Source organism: Castor canadensis, chromosome 16 (genome assembly GCF_047511655.1).
Source record: "Castor canadensis chromosome 16, mCasCan1.hap1v2, whole genome shotgun sequence".
NCBI classification, from domain to species: domain Eukaryota; kingdom Metazoa; phylum Chordata; class Mammalia; order Rodentia; family Castoridae; genus Castor; species Castor canadensis.
In genome coordinates this window covers 30,379,650-30,407,292 of record NC_133401.1, presented here as the reverse complement: position 1 = coordinate 30,407,292, position 27,643 = coordinate 30,379,650, and the positions used below count along the sequence as shown (strand labels likewise).

The window sequence follows — 27,643 nt, the reverse complement described above, 5'->3', positions numbered from 1 at the left end:
GAGTTAAGAGGCATATGGTTTACAAATTTTGACTATCACTTCATATGTAACCAAATTTAAATTTAAGTCACTTAAACTTCATTTTTCCACACTAAACAATGCTTTTGCTCAGTGACTGTCAGAAGCTAAAGCACCTTGCACCTTTGCTGTTTCTACACAATGAAACTCCATAATGCAGCACAGCCCCTGGATTACTCTTAAAAATCTAGAGGGTGTTTTTCCATACACAACATAAACAAGTATTTGTAAAATGCTTAAAATTAGCATCTATGTAAGAATAACTATAGGATCTCATTTATAGAAATTCTAGAAAATCCAAGCTAAGGTATAGTGTTAGTAATCAAACCAGTGGCAACCTGGGATTGAGAGAATGTGCAGGGCTGGAAGAAAATACAGAAGAGCCAAAAAAACTATTAGTGCAACTGTTAAATTTATTACCATGACTTTGATGATGGTTTCATTGTTCATACATATAAAAAATACACATTACATTTAATAAGTGTAGTTTAATGTCATTGATACCTCAATAAAGCTGTTAAGAAATACGAATTCCATATAACACTTGGATCTGCCCTTCCCCTAGAAAATGTCACAACATGACCGAAGTGGTACTGACTCTATTGATACCCTGTACTGTCTTAGGTGGATCAACTCTGGCTTTGTGGCAGCCTAAACTGGAGGGCAGTGAAGGTCATGGTCACTTGAGTCACAAGGAATAATTGCTTGGTCATGAAGACCCAGGGACTATTATCCCTCTCTTCTCGGTCATAAGTTTCCTGCCAGTGCAACTATGGTTGCAAAATAATACCCCAGGCAGGCTACAGAAATCCATTAACCTTTTGAACTCATTGCTCGGGCAATGACCTTGGTTGTAGAACATGCACAGATTTCAGATCCATCCAACTTGTATATTAACCTCACCCCACACTGTCATATCAATGGGACATTTGTGGATGCTCTTGGGGGAAGGGGAGGGTCACCCACTGTACTTCAGTCTGTCCCACTTATTATAAACACAACTAGTACTTTTTTTTTTTTTTTGCAGAGTTTAGCTCCCACTTGGTCCCAAATGTCCACAGCCAAGGACACAACTTCAGGACACACAACTCTTTGGCAGGTCAGAGACAGCTGTCTCTACAGTGCAGGGGAATACAGCAAACATATCCAATTCATGCCAAATATCCTGAAGATCAAGGCAACTACCCTGTCCTCGAGATGACTTTGGGAAATACAAATAATCCTTTATTCAGAGCATGAGATTTGTGCAAAAGTCCTTCAGACTTTTCCAGGCTTCTCCTGGCAATGAAAATTGATCCAAATATGGACAGGAACCAATCTTTCTCTCTTTACTCCCCCCTCAGGAGCACACAAAGCAGAGGCCCCACAAAAACTGTACGAAACGTTCTTTCATTCTAGCAGAGACCAGTTAAAAAGAACACAGTAAAAAGATCCCCAAGACTTAAGGTAGCTTAAACAATATGACACTTACCATCACAAAAACTAATGAGGAAGAGGTCATGGTGCAGATGACTTGGAGATGAGAAAAACCCATTCTCAGAATCACAAGATGATCAATAATGCCCCTGAAGAAGTAAAACTTCCTTTAAGCTGCTAATCAGTGCCAACTCATGTCCTCTACCTAAAGCTGATGCCCACAACCCAAACAATCATGAGGGGGAAAGTGAGGGCCTCAGTGCAATCATGTGATCAGCGAATCCTCCACACGGACTCTCTGCGTGATGACATGCCGAAGTATTTTAACATGACTAAGGTATTACTTACTCTCTGCCAGTTGGTGAACAAATTCAAAAGTAAATGCAGTTTACAAGCTTACCATATAGTTAGCAAGATAGTAACATTCATATGGATGTTAGAGGTTCAACTGCTGGCTCTCTTTTCACAAAGTTACTCCCTAGAGCTTCACTCGACTGAACTATGTTAAGGAAAGAGTATCTTTTTTTTGGCGGTACTGGGGCTTGAACTCAGGGCCTCACATTTGCCAGGCAGGCACTCTACTACCACTTACCACCAGCCCAAGAAAGAACATCTTGCCTGCATCCCCAAGGTCCTTCTCCAGTGTGAACTGCTGAATGAGATCAGGAAAATGGCAGGACTTTCCAGTAGTCACTACATTTGTATATTTTATTGCAGTGCTGGGGATAGAACTCAGGACCTTGCACACACTAGATAAGTGCTCTACGCACCCTAGCCCATTGCACTTTTTTTTTTTTTTGGCAGTACTAGGGTTTGAACTCAGGTCTTGAGCTTGCTAGGCAGACACTCTACCACTCGAGCCATGCCTCCAGCCCTTTTTGCTTTATTTTTTGATATAGGGTTTCACATTATGCCTGGACCAGCCTGGACTGCAATCCTACTTATTCTTCACATCAAGCTGGTGTGCGCCACCATGCCCACATTTTTATTGGTTGAGATGGGGTCTCTCGAACTTTACGCCTTGAGTGAACTCCATCTTCCCTATCTCTGCTTCCCAAGTAGTTAGTATTACAGGTGTGAACCATACAGTACCTGGTCTCCACTGCACTTTTAATATCTGAGTAGAGTTGCTTTTTAAAATATAAAGTTCTTTTGTAACAAGAAATAACATATGTGGATATATGAACAACAGAACTAGTTTTACAGCTGGGAAAGAAGAAAGAACTGACAGGGCCCCGTGCAGACTTACACTGGGGGGGCAGGGTACTAGCACCCTGAAGTTGAAGAAGCAGCTTCTATAAGGCAACTGGATTGCTTAGCTGTTTCCCAGGTTCCCAGGAGACTGGCTAATGTGAACAATTTGGGCTGACACATAGTGACTCAGAGTGTGAGAGTCCAATAAGGGAAGTATAGTTGCAGATATAGATTACTTCTAGCCTAGACATCCAAATGCACTTAAGATAGTATTTTTTAAAGGTATATATCTAACTTGTAGTACTATCATATAAAGACCAATAATGTCCAGAAATAAATCCCAGCATATTTGGTGAAATGGTTTTTAAAAGGATACCAAGATTATTCAATAGAAGAAAGGCAGTCTTTTAATAAGTGATGCTTGGAAAGCTAGATATCCACATACAAAAGCACAAAGCTGGTGGTTTTGCAAATATCTTAAACAAAAATAAACCGAAGCCAGGCAGAGTAGTGCACTCCTGTAGACCCAGCCACTCAGCAGGCTGAGGCAGGAGGACTGCTTGATCCCAGGAGTTTGAGGGCAGCCTGGGCAAAATAGCAAGACCTAAGGTCTATGGATATGAAATTCTTGGAATAAAGGGAAAATGCTTCATGACACTGGATTTGACAGTAATTTCTTGGATCTAACAAGAAAAGCATAGGTAAAAAGGGGCAAACTGGACTTCAAAAAAATAAAAGTCTCATCAAAGGGCATAACAGAATTAAAGGCAACCTATGGGCAAAGAAAAACTGAAAATCATGTACTTAGGGAATTAAAATCCAGTATATCTTTTTAAAATTCCAATTCAACAAAAAAACTAAATAATCCCATTAAATGGGAGAAAGACTTGAAAAGGTTTCTCCTAACAAGCATAAGAAAAGATGCCCTACAACACTAGTAATTAACCATATAAAAGTGAAAAATGCAGTGTCCCACATAATACCAATAGGGTAAATGCTTCACGCACACACAAAACACACATACATACACATACGTACACATACACACACACTCAAGAAACAAAGAAGTCAAAAACACCCAAATGAAGCACTGACAAGGACAAAGACAGACTGGAACTTTTGTGTACTGTCTGAGGGAATAGAAAATGGTTCAGTGCAGGGACTATGGAAAACTGTTCCTAAAAGTTACTTCATGACCCCCTATTTCTCTTTCTGTATATGAATCAAAGACTTGAAAACAGGGTTTCAAACAGCTTTTTTACACTCATCTTCGTAACAGCATCATCCCTAATAACCAAGTGTCTGTTACTCAACGAATAAAGCAATGTGGTATACAGACAGTGGAGCATTGCTTCTCTGAGAGATTTCTGACACATGCTGCAGCACAGGTGAACCTCTGGGAAGTTATCCACAGTGAAATAAGCCTGTCACAAAAGTCATACTGCATTATTGCACTGATACAATGGACAAACAGGTATCAAATTCACAGATACAGAATCATAGAAGCCGGGACGGTAGGGAAGAGGAATAAGGATCCTGTTTAACGAGAACAGTTTCACTTCTGCAAAATGAAACAAGTTCATTGTATTAAAATGTGAAATTATAACACATTAACTCTCCAATTGAAATGATCAATGGTAAATTTTCTCCGTTGTGAAATTGCTCATGTTTAATGGAGCTGGAGTTGTACCGAAAGAATTCCCCACATTCAGGGAGCACACAAGCCTCTCCTCACTGTGGACCTTCTGATGATGAGTCAGGTGGGACTTTCTGATGAAGGCCTTCCGACATTCACTGCACTCAAAAGGTCTTTCTCCAGTGTGGATTTTCTGGTGCTCCACAAGGATATGTTTGTGGCTAAAGGCCTTCCCACAGTTAGTGCACTCATAAGGCCTTTCTCCAGTGTGATTTCTCCAGTGCTTAATGAGGTTGGAGTTGTACCGAAAGAATTTCCCACATTCACTGCATTCATAAGGCCGTTCTCCAGTGTGGACTCTCTGGTGTCTAATGAGTCTGCAGTGGTACCTAAAGGCTTTCCCACATTCGCTGCACTTATAGGGTCTTTCTCCAGTGTGGTTTCTCCAGTGCTTAATGAGGTTGGAGTTGTACCTAAAGAATTCCCCACATATGCTGCACTCATAAGGCCTTTCTCCTGTGTGAAGCCTCTGATGTCTAATGAGTGTGGAGTTGTACCTAAAGAATTTCCCACACTCACTGCATGTGTAAGGCCTTTCTCCAGTGTGAACTCTCTGATGCTTAATGAGCGTGGAGCTGTCCATAAAGAATTTCCCACATTCATTACATGCATAAGGCCTTTCTCCAGTGTGAACTCTCTGATGTCTAAAGAATGTGGAGCTGTACCGAAAGAATTTCCCACAGATTTCACACTCATAAGGCCTTTCCCCAGTATGAACTCTCTTATGTCTCATGAGTCTATAGTTGTACAGAAAAGATTTTCCACACTCCCTACACTCATAAGTCCTTTCTCCACTGTGAGTTCTCTGATGTTTTACGAAGTTGGCATTGTACTTAAAGAATTTCCCACATTTGTTGCACTCATAAGGCCTTTCTCTTGTGTGGATTTTCTGGTGCTCAACAAGTGAATATTTGCACTTGAAGGCTTTCCCACATTCACTGCACATGCAATCACTGTGTCCAGGTTGCCTGGCTCCCCCACCCTTGGCTTCCCTGTCTGGCTTCCACCCACAACAAGGGACCTGGCGTGGGAGAAGGTCTGAGGTGGCTGGCAATTCCTTCCAACCCTCCCTGCATGCAGACGTCTTCTCTGCCATGTGAACTCTGTGGTTCTTCAAAAATGAAACTCTCCATCTGTCCCTTCTACAAGGATCTCCTATCTGCTTTTTGGACTGGTAAAGCTCTTCCTCACAAGTATGTATCTTCTGTTCTGTTTGTGCTCTATTGTGCTTGGCCAGGCGCAAAATGTCTTTCAAGAGCAGGTCACATGTCTCACTAGGCTGAGTCTTCTGAGTAAACAAACCTGGCTTTGGGATCCAGACCTGTGATGCTCCTACAGAAACACTTTGCTCAGAAGGTGCTTCCTCATCCTTGGCTCCATCCCAACAACCTATAAAAACAGAAATGCTGAAGTGCATGCTGACTTTAGTGGGAGGGGACCCCCATCACAAATGTGTGTCAAACATGGCACTGCTGACAGGCACTGGACATAAAGCCACTAAGAGGAAGACCTGCTGTGCAGAGCTGGGCCTGGTAAGCTCTCATGATGGAAGATCCCTGGAAATGAGTAAGAACACAGAAAGAAAAGGTACAATGCAGGGAAAAGAGGCAGGATCTCCAATCTGCTCCTCTGTAAAACCTGACAGGCTATGGCTGCTGGTAACTAGGAAAAAGTGTGAAGAAGGCTGTGTTCAGGGCCAGAGATTTCTTAAGTGGAAATAATATGTTGGAGGCCTGCAAAGGGAGCAGTGGAAAGGAACAGTGAGAGGTGCAGGCCACAGAAAGAACATGGGAGGAGTAAGGGCGGGCAGGAAATCAAGAGCAAAATTGTGGAAGAAAAGTTAGAAACATGGTGTGGCCACTGGCCCTGGCCTAAAACACTGGTGGACAAAGGACAGGTTCCCAATGTGGTCTGAACCCAGCTCTGATGTCCCACCCTTCCCAACTCTCAAGCACCAGAGTGGTATCCCTGTAAGCCTCTGTCACAATTTCTAAAGTAATATCCACTCTCAGGTGGATCTTGTCATCACTCAGGGTGACAAACTACATAGGGCTTGGAAGAGGCAAGCCCAAGAGGAAACACAGGGAAAGGTGGACAGCATGCCCAGAGATCCACCCAACAGTGTTCCATATTCTATGATCACAAAGATATCAGAGAAAACTACCACAGAGTCAATCCAGTGGTCTCCCAAATTAGTGACCAGGTCAGTGCTAGAAATTGCAGGCACAGGAAGGCACCAAAAGTATCAGCAAGAGCAAGGGGACAACCAGGAGCATGGAAATATCATACATGTGGACAGAGTAAGGTGTTCAGGGATAGGCAAGGTCATTGGGCTTGCTAAGACAAAGTAAGCATTTCTGACCCCACCCCTTTTGTGCAAGCCCTCAGGGCAGCAGGGATGGGGCTGCTTTGGTAGAAGCAGTTTTGTGCATAGTGTGGTCTTGGTGTGGGAAGACAAAAATGCCCACTCCAATAGGGAAAACACAGCCCAAACCAGAACACTGAGGTGGGTATGAGGGTCTTACCTAGTGAGGACAAAAGTGCCAAGTTCTCCAGCATCACGTCACAGTACAGGAATCTCTGAGCCTCATCAAGTTGCCGCCACTCCTCCTGGGAGAAATATATGGCCACATCCTCAAAGACCACATGGCCCTGCTACAATGGAGACAGGTGAGCAGATGAGCAGCTTCTTTTCAGTTTTCCTAAATTTTGTATTGACTTATTTAGCACCTATTAATTACAGGGCTGAAATACCAGTGAAGTTTGTTTTCCTCTCTTGTGCTATGTACAGCCCATATACTGAACAACCTCCTTATCTAACTCTCACAGATCCACCCAGTATTTCCCTTGTCCTTAGTCAACCCAGGGACAAAGTACTAGAAAATTAAGGATAGCTCCTGTGCTCCAGCTATGCTGGAACTATTCAAACTAGCCAAACTTAAGCTTCCCAACCAGCCCCACCCTGTCTTTCTCCTGGGAACCCCAATAAAGGCTATGTCCTAAGCTACCCCCTCATTTCTGTCTTATGCCTCCTGACCAGGTCAGTTCTTTGCCATGTGGTCCTGTGTTAGGTAGTGTGCACTCTCCTTGGGAAAATGCAGGGAATACATACCTTCTTTTATTGTTTCATCTTATCATTCATTCACCCATAAATTATAACCCTAGAAGTATAATCACTGCTGTACTTTCCTCTCTTCAGGTTCCACTCCTTCTCCCCATACATCTGTCCACAGTTCAGTTTCCTCCATGCTTTCCCAATATGGAAGAGACATGAACTCCTGGTGACAATGGCACCCTTTCTCTCCTCATTTTCTTTGATTACTATGTCTAGTACTGTGGGCCTGGTATGCAGAACACATCCCTTCTGGCTAGCCATCTTCCCTGAGGTCCCCCAGATTTTGCTTTCCAGATAACCAAACCCATACTCATGTGCCCAATGCCAGGGCCTGGGTTATCCATCCACACTCCTCCAGCCTGTGCAACACTGTTTGAACTGTACTCCAACCACAGCCCCTGCCCCTCCACTACTGTAATTCTAGACATCTCCCAGTCCACACCACAGGCCTGTCTATCACCTCTTAACTCTGCACATAGTAACACAAAGTACATCACAAACATACTCAGCTTCCAATTCAGCATCAGTCCTGCCCCAGAACCCCAAGCTCCCCTAGCACCAGGGACAGCCCAAAGCACTGCTCTGAAGGCTTTGTCATTGGCTCCTTCTCACTTCACGTAGGCCTTCATAGAGCTCTCATACACTCCTAGCCATCTCCAGCCTCTATACTGCACACCCTGTCCCACAAAGCACCTTGCCCACCAAAACCTCATTTAAAATCCAGCTGCAGGGCTGGTGGTGTGGCTCAAGTTGTACAGCACCTGCCTAGCAAGTCTCAGGCCCTGAGTTCAAACCCCAGCACTGCCAAAAAAAACATAGTAGTCTTTTTTGCTCCTACATACCACTCCCTATTTCACACACACACTCACACTTGAACATACACACATCATCTGTCCTTGCATCTCTTTCACTGCCATCAAAATGCCCACCTACGTGACCCAGTTGTGAGACCCCTCACTCTCACTTCTTATCCCCAAATGGCATTGCATGGTAACTCAGAGATGCTACTTCCTAATTTCAATCTATAGCTTCCTTCCCATGCACACACCAGTCAGTAAGTTGTGATGTCTCCAACCTGAACTCCTCCACTAGGAGTTTCTAGAACAAGTGTGATATGGACAATACTCACTCCTCACAGTCCCTCTGAAAATTCCTCCATCTTAGCTGGAGCATCTATTCATTCTTCCAAAGAAGACCAAAAAAAGGTCATCCGTAATTCCTGTTTGATCTCACCCCACTCACTCATCTCTCTCTCACTTTCTGTATCATCAAATGTGGCAATACTAATTCAAAATACCTTCTGTAGTCAGAGGGAGTCTCTTCAGTCTGGGTCATCTCACTGCCGTCTTTTGCTTCAAATCTTCCCCAGCTCTCACCTCCCACAGAACCTCAGGCCTCTACTCATCCTTCTCATTGCTCCCATTTATACCACATATAACAAAGGCCACTCCGTGGAATCTTGCCTCCACGCGTGCAAACATTCTGGATTGTGTGCCCAGGATACTCTGATACATCTTACCCCATCAGCTGTCAAAAATGGGAACCACTCCATATAACTCAGGACCAAATGCAGGATCCCAAGCTGATGAAACTGAAAGTCTCTTATGCCTGAAAGTCCTCGGACATAAGAGAGGGAGAAGGATAGACAGTGATATTTTTCCTTTTACTGGGGTTCCAAAGCCAGCTGGGAGGTAACTGGGATGGGTGAAAAGCACAAAACCCTCTACTCACCCATGCAGGATCCATTTCTACCACCGCCTAGGTGACCTGAAGAAAGAAGGAAGCCAAGAGAAATGGGCAGCTATGGTGGAATCCTACAGGCTAAGCTGGACCACTGCCCCTTGGCCCTGCCTTCGAACAGACTGATCTCAAGCTAAATGTATAAACTCACCTCCTCAGACATCAGAGCTTCTTAGATGTTTGATTCTGGAAAAGAAAACAGAGGATAAGAATGGTTCCTACCTCAAGGTGTGGGGATGCATGCCTGCAATCCCAGCACTCGGGAGGCTGAGGCAGGAGGATAGAGAGCTACTGACAAGCCTGGGCTACAGATTGAGACCCTGTCTCAAAACACAAATGGTTCCTACCTCACAGGGTTCATATTGGTATCAAATGTTAGTAGCACAGAATAGAGGACCCAGATATGAAGCCACACAACTATAACCAACTTGTCTTTGACAAAGGCACTAAAAATATACAATGGAAAAAGACAGCCTCTTCAACAAAAACTGCTGGGAAAACTGGTTAGCAGACTGCAAGAAACTGAAACTAGATCCATGTTTATCACCCTATACCAATATTAACTCAAAATTGATCAAGGATCTTAATATCTAATAATACCAAACTCTAAAGTTGTAAAGTTGGTACAGGAAACAGTACAAAATACTCTGGAATTAATAGTTATAGGCAAGAACTTTCTCCATGGAACCCCAGCAGCTCAGCAACTAAGAGATAGCATAGTTAAGTGGGACTTCATAAAACTAAAAAGCTTCTGCTCAACAAAAGAAATGGTCTCTAAACTGAAGAGACCACCCACAGAGTGGGAGAAAATATTTGTCAGCTACACATAAAAGGACTGATAAACAGAATATATAGGGAACTTAAAAAACTAAATTCTCCCAAAACTAATGAACCAATAAAGAAATGGGCAAGTGAACTAAACAGAACTTTCTCAAAAGAAGAAATTTAAATGGCCAAAAAAATGCTCACCATCTCTGACAATAAAGGAAATGCAAATTAAAACCACACTAAGATTCCACCACACCCCTGTTAGAATAGCCATGATTAGCACCACCACTAACAACAGGTGTTGGCGAGGATGCGGGGAAAAAAGAACCCTCTTACACTGCTGGTGGGAATGTAAACTAGTACAACCACTCTGAAAAAAAATTTGGAGGCTACTTAAAAAGCTAAACATTGATCTACCATTATGACCCAGCAATACCACTCTTGGGGATATACCCAAAAGACTGTGACACAGATTACTCCAGAGGCACTTGCACACCCATGTTTATTGCGGCACTATTCACAATAGCCAAGTTATGGAAACAGCCAAGGTGCCCCACCACTGACGAATGTATAAATTCCATTTATACACAATGGAATTTTATGCAGCCATGAAGAAGAACGAAATGTTATTATTTGCAGGTAAATGGATGGAATTGGAGAATATCATTCTGAGTGAGGTTAGCCTGGCCCCAAACACCAAAAATTGTACGTTCTCCCTCATATGTGGACATTAGATCAAGGGCAAACACAACAAGGGGATTGGACTTGGATCACATGATAAAGCGAGAGCACACAAGGAAGGTATGAGGATAGATAAGACACCCAAAAAACTAGATAGCATTTGTTGCCCTCAACGCAGAGAAATTAAAGCAGATACTTTAAAGCAGCTGAGGCCAACAGGAGAAGGGGACCAGGAACTTGAGAAAAGGTTAGTTCGAGAAGAATTAACTTAGAAGGCAACACACATGTACAGGAAATCAATGCATGTCAACTCCCTGTATAGCTATCCTTATCTCAACTAGCAAAAACCCTTGGTCCTTCCTATTATTGCTTATACTCTCTCTTCAACAAAATTAGAGATAAGGGCAGAATAGTTTCTGCTGGGTAGCGAGGGGTAACGGAGGGGGTGGGGGGAAGGGAGAGAAATGACCCAAACATTGTACGCACATATGAATAAAGTAAAAATTTAAAAAATATATTAGTAGCATATCCTATGTATCAGCTACTGCCATCCATAGAAGTTTTGTAAATTTTCAGTACAAATAATGTATGATTTTGAAACTGTGCGTACATTTTTAGCTTTTTAAGATTTTAGAGGATGTGGTATTAAAATTTTCCATTGTAAGCAAATGCTTAGGGTAAACCAATGTCAAACCAATTATTAAGTATTTGCAGAAATGTAACTTTCTGAATAACTTCACTTCTAATTGCCTGCCTGTGTCTACATTTTTAGAAGCATATTGGTTAATTAGTTAAATTAACTAAGTTAATTAGTTAAATCAGTGTGTGTTGCATACATCTTAGGTTAATGAGCTGTAGGGAATGTTGAATGGACAGGTCAACCACTAACCCTCCCTGCAACCAAACCTGCCTGTTACAGAGTGTGCAGAAGGGAGTTTGCTGGGGTTTCTTGACACAACACTAAATTATCTTGTCTTGTCCTAAGATTTGGGTACAGGGAAAAAAGCAGTGCCTGGTCAGGAATCTAGCTGATCCATTAGACTGGATCACTTTTCTATTGTCCCAGAGTGGTTCTGAGAATCAGCCAAGCCCACAAGTGGACAATCTAAACAACCTCACACCACAGTCTCCATTCTAGACCAGCTCCTTAGCCTATCCAAGATCCCTTTCAACAGTGATGGGCCGGAATCCCTCCTATGCCAGGTTTGCACTTTTCTGAAGGACCTGGGTTGTGGACTCTTCGTGGTCCGCCCTCCATGTCTTAAACCATGGAGAATAACCACCTCAAGATCCCCTTACTCAGTCTGAGCTTCAGCCATGCTCTGGTCCAGTTCACAGTTTCCATCCTTTTGATATCTTCAACCCAGCCCTCTTCCTCAGACAAAATCTTTATGTCCTCTACCATGTGCTATTTCTACCTCAACACATCTGAAAAGAATTTGGGACAAAAATCTAACCCATGATCGTCTCCCTGAAACCAGCTTCTCATGCTAATTTCTCCATTACCATTCCTTCCGACAGGGGTGGGAGGACCCACACTTGGGGTAGTCCTTCACTGACATATTTGATGAAACAGGAAATTCTGTGAGCTCAATCTTTGAAATCTACCCAGAATTTCATCACACTGCCCTCCTTTAGCATGATATTCCTGGGGTCCATTGCAGCAGCCTCCTTAATAGTCTCCCTGCCTTAATTCCACACCCCCACCTGGCGCGCCCGGTGCTTCCCAACACTAAACTTCCAACTTCCGACCCGCTCCACCAACTCGCCCTCCATGGCTTCCAGATGTTGAGGCTGCCATTCCAGATAAGACACCACCAACTCCTCTTTCCTGCAAAAACAACAGACACCCCATGTGCTCCCGAAAGTGCCCTGTAGCACCTACAGGGCTTTGCATGGCGGGAACTCTCTTCCATCCTCCATCACAATGGTTGATCGCGAACCCCCACGAAAGACGCCCGTGCTGTGGACAAAGGGACCTGACCTGCAGTGAACTGAGCGGGGATGGATTCGGGCGAGAAGACAGCCTGGGGACTGAGTACCCACCTAAGTTGAGCTCCTTCCTGGGCGCGGCTCTGCCAACCAGGCCCGGAAAGAATGGGAGAGGGGAGACAAAGATACCGCCGTGCCCAGAGTGGCTCAGTGGAGCCTCATCCCCGACTCTGGGTAATGGGACCCAAATATCTTGCATTTTTCCGTTCTGTCCCCTCGGTGACAACCCAGTCCTCCATAGGTCTAAGCGGCGGAAGAAACCATAGAGCAACCAAAATGGCTACTACCAGGACGACGCCGAAAGTCCCGCCCCATATAGTGCGCACACACGTAAACGCTCACGTCTGTCTTAAGCTTTCATTGGCTCAATCATCACCGCCCCACGAGAGACTGATTTCTGGGTAATGGAGTTTCCACGCCGTTCCCGCCTCCTCTCAGCGATTTGGTCACTCCTTACTTGGTAAAGGCCCAATGGCACCGTGAGGGACGCTGGGAAATGGAGTTCCAGGCTCCCACACCCTGGAACATGTAAGGCTTCCCTTAAAGGCAACATAACCAGATTTTCTTTTCTTCCTTTGTTTTTTTGAGACAGGTCTTGCTGTGTAGCCCAGGCTGGCCTCCAACTCACCATTCTCTATCCTCAGCTTCCAAAGTACTGGGATTTCAGGAGAACCAGATCTAGATTTCCTTAGCTTGGGATGCTCACGTAAATGTTAGAGACCTGTTATTTCACTCTGTGATACAGAGTTCTTAAAGGAACATGCGCGCCATAGCTCAAAGGCAATCTGCGACCCCCTCGTACCTGTCAACTGTTCTGCTTCTTTTTAATTTACATGTAAAAATAAGTTTCAAAGCCAATTTCATAATCTTCACGGTGCTGAGGCAAGAGGCACGTGCTTACCATGCTGGAGGCTCTGGGTTCAAACTCAGCAACAATAACCAATTAATACAGTAACAATGATTTTCAGTACCTTTGGTCCAGGGAAACACATACTATACAAAGGGGAAAATGGAGGAGTTATGATAGGAGGGGTTGAAGTAGGTTGAAATGGTGAAAGTATGTCTTTGATTCTCTTAGGCAGCTTTTTGACATTTTTAACAAAATACCTGAGAAAACAAGTCAAGCGAGTAAGGGTTTAGTTTGGCTCATGGTTTCAGATGTTTCAGTCATGGCTTCCATGCTTCTAGGCATATGCATGATGAGACAGAACACCATGGCAGGGAGCATGGGCTTAAACCAAGTTGCTCATATAATGGAAGACAGGAGGAGAAAAGACAGGGGAAGCGTCCAGGGACAAGATACGCCCTTCCAGGGCCACCCCACACACACTTCTTCCAACTAGGACCCACCTCCACTACCTCCCAATAATGCCATCAAATTACGAATCAATGGATAAACCCACTAATGAAGTTAGTCCCCTCATGATCCAATCACCTCCAACACATGAGCCTTTGGTAGGTTATTTCCAATCTATAACAAATTCCAAAAAAACCCACATTTTTCCTGACTGCATAGCCACTGATTGTTTTCCTATCCAGGGAGCAAAAATTTTATTCAGATAATATTTATTGCTTCTTATGTAGGACATTTTCCAGTTATTTTAACAATCACAAAATGAAAATGAGAACTGAATACATTCTTTGCCAAATCACTGTGTGGCATTTTTCATAGGAAAAGCATATGTGTATGAGGAAAAAACATGAAATTTCATCATTTCATCTTCTTGTTGAGAAATTATCATTTCACTTATAACTGCAATAGCATCTGCACAGGGAGTTAAAATTACCTGTGGAAAGCACTTGCAAAATGGAAATTACCAAGATTTATTGGTAATGATATTCAAAAGCAGTTCTCATGAAACTAAGATTTCAGTGAAATGTAAGAGACATCAAAGTCCAAGAAGAAAATGAACCTTAGTCACATTCATGCATTTGTCTCCACAATGTAATTGGTTTTTCATACTTGAAAATATTGCCCACTGTCTGTTTGATGGGAGTAGACACAATAAAAGACTGGCCACAAAGGTAAAAAGGAATGGGGAAGCAGTGCAGTGATGCATATTTATCTTCAGTAAGTTAAGTGTACTGTGTTTCAGGCATCATAGTAAATGCTGGGATATACTGAAAATGTGTTCTGTAATTTCTTAGATTTATTATTTATTTGGCATTCATTAATCTCAGGGCATATATTCCCATACTGCCCAATGGGGATGGCCCCCACTTGGTTACTTCCTGCACTGTACCAAATAATGCAGAGTCCCAGTTTCTTTGTATCTTCCTCCAATTCCCCTTTCTCCTTCTCCTCCATCTCCTTGCTCTCACCCTTTTCCTCCCTCTCTCTTCCCCTTTTCTCCCTCTTCTCTCTCAACCTTTCCCCTCCCTCTCCTCTTTCCTCTCTCTCTCTCCTTCTTCCCCTCTCCTCTTCTTCCTCTCTCCCAGAATACCGGACCAAAATGAACCTGTTTATTTCCTAAGTACCCTGTGTCAGTTACTTTGCTACATTGACACAAAGCAAACTGATGCAAAAACTAAAAATACAATCCATGAAAGAAAAGGTGGGTAAGTTGGACTTTCAAATTTAATTTCTTTCTGCAAAAGACACATTTGAAAGAATATGAAAAGATGCTAATCACCTGTCGTTAGGGATGTGCAAACCAAAGAAAGCCACAATGATATAACATTAAGTATATATTTGAATGGCTTCAATTCAAATGCTGATGAAGAACTGGAGCACTACAATTGTCATTCATTTCTGGCTGGAATTAAAAGTAACACAGTCACTGTGGAATACAGCTGGGCACTTTACCACACTAAACACACTCTTGATATACAACCTAGCAAATCATGCTCCATGGTATCTACCTAAATGTGTCAAAAACTTATGTTCACACAGAAACTACACACAAATATATGTAGCAGATTTATTCATACATGACAAATCTTGAAAGCAACTAATATGTCTCTCAACAAGTGAATGGATAAACAAACCACGCATGTCTATTCAATGGAATGTTCTTATCTTATAACCTGAATGCAAATCCTCACAGCACCTTTATATGTAATAGTCAAAAACTACAAACAACCCAATCATCCATTAACAACTGAATGGATTCTAAACATGTGGTATACAATGGAACAATACTCAGCAATACAAATTAACAAACTAAGAATTGAGTCATGCAAAAAGACAGACTGATCTCAATAAAGCTATGGTTAGAGGAAAAAAGCCAGAGCCCCCTCTCAAAAAAAGTACATTATTATTCACTTATTCAGTCCTGCAAAGTGTTTGCTGTTGTCATGAATGTGCGACGCTGGGAAGGGCTGGTAGAATTATAAGAGGATGCAAGGGATCTTTTGGTCGTGTTGGTTTTTTCATTACCTTCATTATGGTGGTTTTGCAGGTGTATACACACACACACTGGAACAGCACACATTTTACACTTTACATATTAGCAGTGTACTGCATGTTAATCATACCTCAATACAGCTGTTATGAACTGATTTTCCCCATAAGAATTCCTATTCCTATTCCTATTCCTATTGCTCTTGAAAGTCAGATCTGTCAACCATTTTGGCTGTACCAAATGCCTCTCCCAATTTAGGAGAGTGATGCCTGATTCAATGTCAGCAAAAACTGGAAAACACTGAAGTTCAAGTTCACCTCCATCACTAGGAGTGCTAACTGGGTCAGAGAAGCCCCATCCCTTTCTAAGTGCTGGGGTTCCCACCTGTCCAGTGATGGCCATAAAGTCAGCAGGTACTCTGACATGGCTTTGGCCACAGGAGATAAATGTCTAGAGGCTCAGAGAATCTTTGTACATCCTATTCCCACACAACCATAATTGCATGGACATCTGTGAACGACCCTTTAGAATACAGAAATATATGCCACAGCTACTCCCACTTCATTGTTTATTACGAAGCATGACTCCCAGCTTGCCCTGCAGGCCTTGGCAGTCAATGGCAGTTGCCTATATGATCCTGGATATCAGAAACTTGCTCCTGTACATGTCTGGGAGATACTAATCCCTCAACAATGCTGGGGAAATTGTGGCAGTCAAGGAACCCAACCCTGGTTGCTTCCAGAAGCATGAAAGATTTTCAAATCAACCTCAATGAACACTGAGCTCACAAAAAAAACCAAAAAAAAAAAATAACCTTACATCCAGGCCACAGAATTTGGCACATAATGCTCTTCAGGTTTCTTTTTGATTTTTTGTTTGTTTGTTTTCCTAGCAGGCCTATAGCAAGAGAGCACTTTAAATAAAAGTAGACTGAGAAACATTCTCTGCTATACTGTAGTCCCCTCTGAGGCAAATAAAGGTTATGGCCACAAAAGTTCTCCCTTCATTTTGGCAGGACTCAACTGTTTTCTTGATCCACTCCACACAGTAAACAGAACCAAGAGTAAATCACATCATGGTATGCTTCTATCACTGTGTAAGCATGGAATGGCAGTCACAATGTTGGGATTTGGCAGAAAGACAAGTAAGTCATCGCTATAATGTTCATGGCCAACACTACCCATGAAGAAGGGAAACATCAGGAAATACCTAGCAGAGGCTAGCTCAAATCCTTCTGGCCAGAATTATATTTCCTCAGAATGTAGTAATGAGAGGACAAGGGGACCCTCAATGGGCACAAACATTCATTACTTTCTATAGGGAATAGGAGAATGAGCAGATGTCTGCCTTCCCTGAGCAGGATGGAGTGACTGACAGACAGTTGGTAGCAATAAGATGAGCCAGTAGCACCACAGGCACTAGCAATGACATTAATTGTGGAGAGCCCTGAACAATTTAGAAACCCCAAACCATTTCACTAAATGTTCATATGTGATTCTTATTGGAAATCTCTCCAGAGAGGAGAGAAGAATGGACAGGTGAACCTGTAGGCTGATGGTTGCCTTATGAAGAATATTCAGAGCTTTTCTGGTGTGATGGAAATAGGAAATTTCCTCATTCATAAGACCTTCCTCTAGTGTTAATTTTTGATGCTAAACAAATTTAAGAGATGCAGCTAGAGTGTCACCAAAATTTTCACACTCATGAGACCTTTCTTCAATGTGAACTTTCTGGTGCCGCGCGAGATGGGAGCTTCTGCTGTAGGCTTTTCCACAGTCACTGCAGACATAAGGCTTTTCTCCAGTGTGAACTCTCTGGTGCAGAATGAGGCTAGAGTTGCGACTAAAGAATTTTCCACACTCATTGCACTCATAAGGTCTTGCTCCAGAGTGAACTTTCTTGTGTTGGACCAGGTGGGAGCTACTAATGTAGGCTTTCCCGCATTCACTGCATACATAAGGCCTTGCTCCAGTGTGAACTCTCTGGTGCAGAATGAGGCTGGAGTTGTGACTAAAGCATTTCCCACACTCATTGCACTTGTAAGGCTTTGCTCCAGTGTGAATTCTCTGGTGTACAATAAGGTTAGAACTATGTCTAAATAATTTTCCACACTCACCACACTCATAAGGTCTTTCTCCAGTGTGGATTTTCTGATGCTTTACAAGTGTATCTTTACGATTGAAAGCCTTCCCACACTGACTGCACTCGTAAGGCCTTGCACCAGTGTGAATGATTTGATGCTGAACAAGTGTGTCTTTGCAGCTGAAGGCTTTCCCACATTTGCTGCAGACAAAAGCCCTTGCTCCTGTGTGAACTCTCTGGTGTTTAAGGAGGCTGGATTTATGGCTAAAGAACTTCCCACATTCAATGCATTCATAAGGCCTTGCCCCAGTATGAATTCTCCAGTGCTCAATAAGATGGGAGCTTTGGCTAAAGAATTTCCCACATTCACTGCACTCATAAGGCCTTTCTCCAGTGTGAAATCTCTGGTGTTGAACAAGTGTGTCTTTACGACTGAAGGCTTTGCTACATTCACTGCACTTAAAGGGCCTTTCTCCTGTGTGGACTCTCTGGTGTTGAACAAGTGTATCTTTGCGGCTGAATGTCTTCCCACATTCACTGCATGTGTAGTATCTTTTTCCATTGTGAAATTTCTGATGCATTTTTAGGTAGGACAGGTGAGTGAAGGCCTTTCCACATTCCTTACACACATGAGATTTTTCTCCACTGTGAATTTTATTGTCACTAAAAAGAGCAGGCTTCTCTTTGAGCACATTTCCACCTGGTAGACATCTATAGTGTTTCCCCTCAGAATGAGTTATCTGGTGGTCAAGGAGATTAAAGGTGTTCAGGAAGGTCTTCCCATCATCACTGTAATTTACATTCATTTGTCCACCATGGTGGTCTTGATGTCTTCTGAGACTGGAGCTGTGTGGGAGAGAATCTACGTGCTCAGTTCTTTTATGAGGACTCACCACATTGTGTGTGGTCAGCTGCTGGAAGAGGCCACAGCTGTCTGGCATGTCAACGCTTTCTTCCCTGCATGTACAGGGTGTCCCTACCCTATGTCCTGTACAGCTCTTCACACATGAGGTCCCTCCATCATCCCCTCTCAAGGGATTCTCTCCACAATGACACTGCTGGTGCTGGGGAAATGTCACACTGATGGAGAATCCTCTCCCACACAACCCACATCTGTGCAGTTTCTCCATAGGATATGATTTCTGGTGTTCAGCCAGGTACAAAATGTCTTTCAAGAGTGGGTCATACATCTGACATGGGTGGGCTTTCAGGGTCAATAGACCTAACTCAGTAGTTCTGGTCTGTGACATTCCTTCCATGGAAATGCTCTGCTCAGAAAGTGCCTCCTCATTATCTGTTTCACACCAACAACCTGAAAGCAATGACATTCTGGTAAGGAGCATTTTGGCTTTGGTGAGAAGCAGCAGACTCATCACAATGAAGCATTGTAGTGACAGGAGCTGGTGATGTAGCTTAGTGAAAGCACATAGCTAGCATGTGCAAGGCCCTGGGTTCAATCCCCAAAACCACAAGAAAGCAAATCTCAAGAAGCATCAGCTGAGTATGGTGGTGTATGCCTATAATCCCAACATTAGGGAGGCTAGGACAGGAGGATTGTGATTTTGAGGCAAGTCTGAGCTACACAGTGAGACTCTGTCTCAAAAAATCAAAACAAAACAAACAAAAACTGTGTACAACTCATAACACATTAGATCAGCCAGTGCTGGAGAGCACTGCAAAGGAGCTAAGGACAGTAAGACCTGGAGGCCAAAATGGTAGAGATGGTCAGGGGAGAGAATGACATGTGGGTAAAATGTTGAGATGGAGTAGGAAGAGAAATGAGGTAGCACAATGGGCCTTGGGAACAAAACCCTGCTGAATACAAAACAGGATGACTGATCAAACACAATCCCAAACACAACACCTCCCCCAGCTCCCAGTCAGCAGGCCAGGCCTTCACCAGTCATCCATTACTGTGGCTAAAGTAATGTCTGTCAGACACCTGGCCTTTCTGTCCCTCTACAACTGGACAATGATGACACCGAATCTGGAAGAGGAAAGTCTGAAGACAACAAAGTCTGAGTGTCTGAGTGACTGACCAGGTAGGCCCACACCAGAGAGAAACCAAAATATTAGAAATACTAGAAAATAAAAAGGAGAGCCTGTGAGTGGTGATGCACTTCTGCTCAGAAGCCAGACATCAGGAGGATTATGGTCAGAGGACAGCCTGGGCAAAAAGTTAGTGAGAACCCCACCTCAACCAACAGGCTGGGTGTGATGGTATGGACCTGTTATCCCAGCTACAGGGGAGGCATAGGTAAGAGGTTTGAAGTCTGAGGCCAGCCCCAAGGAAAACTATATGAAAAATCACTAAGCAAAAAAAGCAAAAAAGACTGGAGATGTGGCTCAAGTAGTAGAGAACCTGCTAGCAAGTACAAGGCTCTGAGTTTAAACCCCAGTACTGCCAAAACAAACAAATCAGAAAAAGAACCCCCTAAGAAGGGCTTGGATTTTGCAGAATAGTCTTAGATCGCATTAGTACCTCCAATTCTGGGCAGAGTGTTCTGGAAAAACCTGTTCCCAGTAGGTGAGAACAGTGTCGTAGATGCTGTGACACTGAAGACAAAGGCAGGAAAAGTGCAATTTATTAGCAACTTACTGAAAGAAAGACAAAGATGGTAGCAAAACCAGATGTACTGGTCAGGAATAGAGTGACTTCATCCACCCAGCATCTACCTGACTTATCTCAAGCTCCTATCAAGGACCTCAGCCACATTCCTGATACTGACAACACCAGGGTCACAACGCTCCACCTACCAAGTGAATGGTTTTCTTTGTATATAGGATTCTGGGAAATTATCTGGCGAAAATCAAGTCAGGGATATTCTGACTCTTACAATCTCACATGCCTCCTGCAATGTGCTATGCCTGTAAGGGTCTGAGCACTGTATAGGTGCATGACAATGGCCATTTGTGTAGAGTGTAAGCAGAGTCTAGCAACAGCAGAGGCACATGCACAACAAGAAAATAACTATGTAAATTACAGTAACAATTTTTTCCACCAAGAGCTCCAGGAAGTAAATCAATAGCCTAATTTACAACCTATGGAAGGGAAAGATTAAAGCATTAATTTAGGCTTGATAATACCATAGGTTCCAGACACTTGGGTTCCCCCTGCTGGACCCATCTGTACACCAAGTATTTTCAGGTGCAGGAATTGCCCCTTCTGGACTTGTGAGATCACCAGGGATGGTAACGCAGTATCACAGATAACCAGACCTAACATGTTCTGCAGCTTGAGAGTCAATAAGCTACTGGAGAGGACACTACGTTTTTGTAAACATCCAACACATGACTGAGGCTGCTGAACAGGACATCTACACATCTTTACAGCAGTATCAGTTGGTGACTCCACCTGTAGTAAAACACTTCAAGAAAGTGCTGTTGGCTATCAAAATCTTGACGTTTCAAATGCTTTCTTCTGGGGAACAGTTCTTAATCAGCCAATAATGGGAATCAGCTTGAGCTAGATGAAGAATGAAAGCCTGCCAATAAACCTATACATCCTTCACCATATGGGGGTGAGGAAGGTTGGCACTTTATCTAACACTATGCCTAGAGTCAAATAGGTCTTATCCTGACTACCAGGCCACTCTACGAACTTCTCAGATGGTCCAAGGTCCTGAATCTTATTGGGGTTGACAGCCCATTCCCAAATAAATGAGCACACAGATGTTCTACTGTGTCCTGCAAGAGTGTAATCATTACCAGTAAGCATGATATCATCAATATCATCAATGGAACTAGGCAAAAGCAGTAGGAAGAGAACAGTGAGGTCCCAAGTCATCTTTCCCTGACACAGCAGGATTGTGTAGATACCCCTAATACAGTACCTGGAATGTCCATGCTCTTCCCTCTCAAGTGAAGGTGCACTGGCTTGTGGGTCCATTTGTAAGTAAAGCTAAAAACAGCATTAGTTATGTCCAAGACAGCATGCACAAAGCCAAAGGAGAATGTATTTTTCCAGTACCTGAGTGATGCTAGGTGCCACAACATGGATGACAGGGCCCACCTTACTTAACACCCTATAGTTGACAGTCACTCTCCATCATATCTGCCTTTTTAATGATAGGACTAGCGAAAGCACTGTGAGTAGCTCATAAAATTTCAACTTACATTTCGTATATGGTTTCTCTAGTCTCAGCATGTCCATCTGGCAATCTGAACTTTCAGGATGGGAAGACTAACAGGATCATTTGGCCTCCTCAATACTGCCTTTACTACCTGAACTATGAGTTGAAATTCCCCCACCAGGGTCTATAATATCGTTCCAAATACAACAGGCATCCAATTTTTAGGAAGATTATACAGAAAGATTACTACCAATATGGAGTAGGGGTGCTCTCCCAATTCCAGGACACAATAATACTTGTTTCATGATGGTGTTCTTACCCCCATATCCATCAATAAGTGTCCAAGGTCCCTGGAAAACTTTCTGAGTTTCTTGGGCTAGCATGCATTTAACACCTGCATCTGCCAGAGTGATGGTTTTCCCCTTACTCTTGGGGACAGTAAATAATGAGTGTGACATAAGACCCCAGTCACTCCCACCCTCCTTCCTTAGCAGAGTGGGATAAGAGGCACTCACAAACAGCTGCTCCAAACCCAGCAGTGCTTTTGCCCTGTGCTCATGAAGTGGGCTACAAGCATCTAACATACAGGCCACCTTTCCCACATGGAGCTAGATGGTCAGCCCAAAACTCCTCTGGAGAAGCTTCCTTCCTCTTGCCAATTTCCCTGATCTCCTGGCTGGTTGACCAACTGTAATGAGAAAACCCAGTCACAGTGTCGGAGAACTAGCCAGAAGGTTCTTGAGAACAAAGAAAGATATGGACATAACAGGAATTTCAGAGTGCAATATATGGGGGGACTTCATTAGAGCAGTGAGCCTTCTGAATCCCTGCAATGTGGGTTTGAAGGCTTATAAGAGTGATCATGACAAAGACAACTCTATCCAAGCCAGAATCCACCTGATTAACATTCTTCTAATATCAAAAACCCCAGTCACATTCTTGGCACTGATAGTGCCAGGATCAGACCATAATGCTCTACCCCATGTGCTCCACAATGGTTTTATTTGTTTTAAGGATTTCTAGGAAAGGGAAGTAATGCAAATGAAAAAGATCAGGTCTATGCAGTGGCAACCATGGTGGCTGTGCCTGAGAATGGATGTGGCCAGTCACACAGAATGGATGTGACACACAGTCACATGGAGTAAACATCGGCTTGAGAAGGGAGCACAGCCTGCGAAACGGAAGTGTCAGGTATTGGAAGAGAAACATAGCCAGTGAGTACTCCAGGTATGTAGAATCAATTGAAAAGATGGGAAAAACTCTGAATCCCTAACTATTTCCTCCAACCTTTGAAGGGGTATGTGTTAGGACTACTTGGGAAGACAAGGGGACACTACACACAGTCCAGCCTAGACACATACTACCTATGCAGGGAACTCAAGAAAGGAGGGAGAATTGGGGTTATAACTGAGTGTCAGCATGCAAAAGGACCTGGAAAAGAGAGAGAGACAGAGACAGAGAGATAGAAGACAAAAGAGAAGAGTCACAGATCTGGCAACATAAAAAGAGCTGTTTCTGGGACATGATAAAATCCCACAAAGGACAATGGTGTGGTTAGAAGACCTGTGGATGGCAGCCACAAAGATGGTCTCCAGAGATCCCTCCCACCTGCTACTCTGGCCCTCCTGTCAGCCTCTTCCCTTCATTATAAGATGGACTTACTGACTCATTTCTCAGAAAGAGAATGTGGCAAAACTGATGGAATGGTCTTGGGGGTGGCTCAAGTGGTAGAACATTCACCTAGGAAGCTCAAGGCCCTGAGTTCACCATAATACCATCAAAAAGGAAAAAAAAAAAGTGGGGTTGGTAGAGTGGCTCAAGTGGTAGAGTGCCTGTTTAGCAAGTGTGAAGCCCTGAGTTCAAACTCCAGTACCACCAAAAAAAATTTTTTTAAAGTGATGAAAGTGTCACTTTCAAGATCACGGTATCTTGGCATTCACCCTGAGCACTATCTCTTGCTCACTTGCTCAGCCAGAACTCAGCTTTCAACTTATGAGGTACATCAGAGAAAGGAAAACATAATTAGGAGCTGAGAGAGGCCTCTGGACAACAGGCAACAAGGAAATTATACTCCCAGTTTAAGCTTAGTAGTGGACTCTTCCAAGACTGGCCTTCAAATGGCACCACAGCTCTGATGACAGCTTGACTGAAACCTCATGAACGTCTGAGCCAAGAGCACACACATAAGCTGCGGTCAGAACCCTAAGGCAGTGAAACTGAGACATAATGCCTTTTAGTGTTTTAAGTCATTAACTTTGGGGATAACTTGGGATGCAGCAATGACTCAAATAGACTTACCTAGTGTGGTCACAAGTGCAAAGTTTTCCAGCATCACATCAAGGTACAGGAATCTCTGAGTTTCCTCAAGGAGTTCCCACTCTTCCCAGGAGAAATACACGAACACATCTTCGAAGTTCACATAGCCCTAGCATGACAGGGACAGTTGAGCCCACAGACCACATCTTCCAAAGACACCGCATCCCAGGCTATTCAGTCATACATACTCAGCCATTGGTCCCACTTCTCCTCAGGTCTCCCAACATGCCTTGGCACCACTAGTGTCTGCTCTCTCCCCAACAGTCTCACCATTGTATCCAGCACAGAACAAAATCAGGTAAGTGTGCAGAGATGCTGAAGGATCCTGAAAACTCTCAAGCTTAATACGTCCTTCCCGTCCTCATTCCATTGGTTGGCAGTAATAGGAACCTCTCTACATAGCTCTTGGACGGGATTCAAGACACTTACCTATAATTGCCCCACTTCAGGGCCCACAGACACAAGCACAGAGAGTAAGATACTCATGAACCCAAGGATATCAAGGCCTCTGAAAATTTGGTGAGGCTACTTAAACACATAAAAAACAAAGGTTTTTCCCTTAACTCACTGTTCTGTACAAAGCACCTGTCCACGCTGGCTCTGGTGCCTTGGAAACCCATCCATGTCTCACGTCGTTGATCCTGAGAATAGGACTGTCACCCTCCCACATACACACGGTTGTAAACTCGGGAGGAGGCGAAGAGGGTCCGGGGTCCAGGACACCGCAATCTCCACGTGCGAGTGAGGGCCTGAGGGAACCTCTACTCACCTGAGCCGGGTCCATCAGCGCAGTCGCCGACGTGTGCGAATCTGGGTCGCCGCAGGGCACGGCGGGCCCGGCGGGCCCGGCGCGGGGTGAACCCGGGATGGCGGTCGCACTGGACGCCCGGGCCTGCCGGGTGGGGAAACGGCACCGGATCCAGACGCGACGAGGACGGCGGGTGCCTAGGGCTCGGGAAGGCCGCAGGTCCGCCGCGCTAGGCCGCCCGGTCCAGCACGGACGTCATGGGCCGTCACACAAGCGCGGAGGACAGTCCTGGGCTCCCCGGTTAGATTCCACAGATCAAACTCCAAACCGTCACAGCCTGAGGGCACTTCCGGCGCATGCTTACGTCACAATGGCCGCGCCGGAAACCCTGCCATGTACAACACACACGCAGTAATGGGTGATGTAGTTCCTACCCTGCGTCTAGGCAGGTTAGGCAAATACCAAGGGGCGCCATGCCAAGGCCTGGAGGGAAGGAAGGGTGGAGGAGGAAGTGTCTTAGAGCGCCAAACTCCCCTCACACGGGGCGCACTCAGATTTCCTGGTCACTTGGAACAATGCCAGTCTTCAAAAGTCTCCAACAGGTGAATCATATTTCATCTTTCTGCTCCCATCTGACCTACGGATTGTGACCAAGAAACGCTAGGTTGGGGGGGCCTAGCTCAAGTTTGGGAACTGGACCTCCTTTTTAAAGTCACTAGAAAATAAAGTCCAGTAACTAAATGGAAAAATATCTACAACCTACTTCCAGGAAAGTGAATTGAAATATCCTTAGCACAGAACCTGGCACATAGTCCTACATACAGGAAGGCTGTTATTATTTGTCATCATCTGAAGATACTTCCATAGGAGGACGGTAGAGACTCCTCTTTGCAGTCACTGCTCATAATCTTTAAAACACAAATACAATCACTCCCAGACTTAGCAAGTAACACCACGGATAATAAATTTTGCATTAAAGCACACCTGTACATCTTTTGGCTCATTTAATTATTTATTTAAAAAAATAAACGTGCAACAGAGTTTCATAAAGTAAAGTAGGTCTCTCCTCCAAAGGATATTCTTACAGGCCATGTGACTCAAACCATGGACAACCAAGGCTAATTGCACTTAGGCTTAAGTGGACAATGTAGTTAACCTGGTTTCATATGATGAGTCATTTAATGATACATGTTTAATTCACAGGATCAATGACTCAAACCCCTTTCCCTCTGGCTTACAGGGCAGGCTGACACTTCACCTCAGGATTGCCACGTATGTTCCTCCTTCGCATCCAGACACCATCTTCTCATCCCCTGCACATGAAGCACCCAAGACAGCACTAAATCCTAGTAATACTGAGACCCTAGAAACTGATCTCAAGAAGAAGGACTTAATGAGAAGTGATAATGAAAAAACATCCTCCAAATCATTCCTATTCATATTTCGCTGGCCCAGAGTTATTTGTATTGTCTCAGAGTGTAAGAGAAGATGGGATGTGCTATTCTCCTGAGTTACCAGAGGAAGAAAATGACTTTGATGGACATCTGGCCAGATTCTATCATAATTCATCAATTTGACCAACAGACACCCTCTTTATTATTATTCACTATCTAAGTTCTACACTCTTACACCTTCATTAGTGTGTCAACCAAATAAATAACTAGTCATTCAGTGCATCTGAATGTCAAGATCTCTGGGTGATGTCTTCTAAAACTCATACTAAAATATTTCTTTCTCAAAGCTTAGAATGACATAGATAATGCATATATAGATGAAATATATCACATATACAATTATAGTTTGACATATATCAACTACAACTATATATATATATATATAGTTTAGGCATATATAAATTTCTGTGTGAGAAACACAATGGAACAACACAATGAAACAGTTAAAGAAAAAACAGCAACTGATTTCTATATTCAATAAATGCATCATCCAAGGAAGGGAATGAAGTAAAAACTATGTGAGACCAAAAGTGAGAAATTTAAAAGAAAAAATAACTGATGTAATACTTTAAAGATTTTATTTAAAGTTTGAAGAAAGTGATCCCAGGTGAATAATATGTAATGACAGATTGAATAAGAATCTGAGAGTGGAGTGCAAAAGCAGATTAATCTAACCCTCTTATCTACAAAAGTGTTACTTCCTTCTGAGTCCAAATGATGGAATTATCCTGCACACATCCTCAACAGCACATATGCTGAGGTGAACACATTAATGTTTAAATACATCATGCTTTCTCAGACAGCAAAAAATATTAGTAACTACAATGGGTTAAAATATTATAACTTTAATCTTAAACACTAATAAACAGAAGGAATGTAAAAGCCTTATACATTTGAAGAGAGATGAAATGTAATAAAAACCAGCCAAGTGTTTTTACATAGTAAGTGGGCATGACTAGGGCAAAGAAAAGCATACACACACCCCAAGGATGAATTCAAACCCAAA

General features: G+C 43.4%; 2 protein-coding genes across 7 annotated transcripts; both read right to left on the bottom strand.

Annotated features, from left to right (window-relative positions):
• Nucleotides 1-413: 413 nt before the first annotated feature.
• LOC109690671 (uncharacterized) lies at nt 414-24,543 on the bottom strand. 4 transcript variants are annotated; one of them, XM_074058517.1, is made up of 5 exons: nt 24,418-24,521; nt 9,331-9,365; nt 9,171-9,206; nt 6,850-6,979; nt 414-5,713 (listed from the first exon to the last, which is right to left on the bottom strand). In XM_074058517.1, the coding sequence occupies exons 3-5, from the start codon at nt 9,183-9,185 to the stop codon at nt 4,260-4,262; spliced, it is 1,599 nt and encodes a 532-aa protein (XP_073914618.1). In that variant the 5' UTR covers nt 9,186-9,206; nt 9,331-9,365; nt 24,418-24,521; the 3' UTR covers nt 414-4,259. The 4 variants fall into 4 exon arrangements, with proteins under 4 accessions (XP_073914618.1, XP_073914617.1, XP_073914619.1 ...); XM_074058516.1 differs by lacking the exon at nt 24,418-24,521 and adding an exon at nt 12,675-15,365; XM_074058518.1 differs by lacking the exon at nt 9,171-9,206 and having other exon boundaries at nt 24,418-24,543.
• On the bottom strand, nt 15,518-27,533 carry Znf304 (zinc finger protein 304). 3 transcript variants are annotated; one of them, XM_020170131.2, is made up of 3 exons: nt 25,205-27,533; nt 24,418-24,544; nt 15,518-19,358 (listed from the first exon to the last, which is right to left on the bottom strand). In XM_020170131.2, the coding sequence occupies exons 1-3, from the start codon at nt 25,217-25,219 to the stop codon at nt 17,617-17,619; spliced, it is 1,884 nt and encodes a 627-aa protein (XP_020025720.2). In that variant the 5' UTR covers nt 25,220-27,533; the 3' UTR covers nt 15,518-17,616. The 3 variants fall into 3 exon arrangements, with proteins under 3 accessions (XP_020025720.2, XP_073914615.1, XP_073914616.1); XM_074058514.1 differs by lacking the exon at nt 24,418-24,544; XM_074058515.1 differs by lacking the exons at nt 24,418-24,544; nt 25,205-27,533 and adding an exon at nt 20,529-24,199.
• Nucleotides 27,534-27,643: the final 110 nt, after the last annotated feature.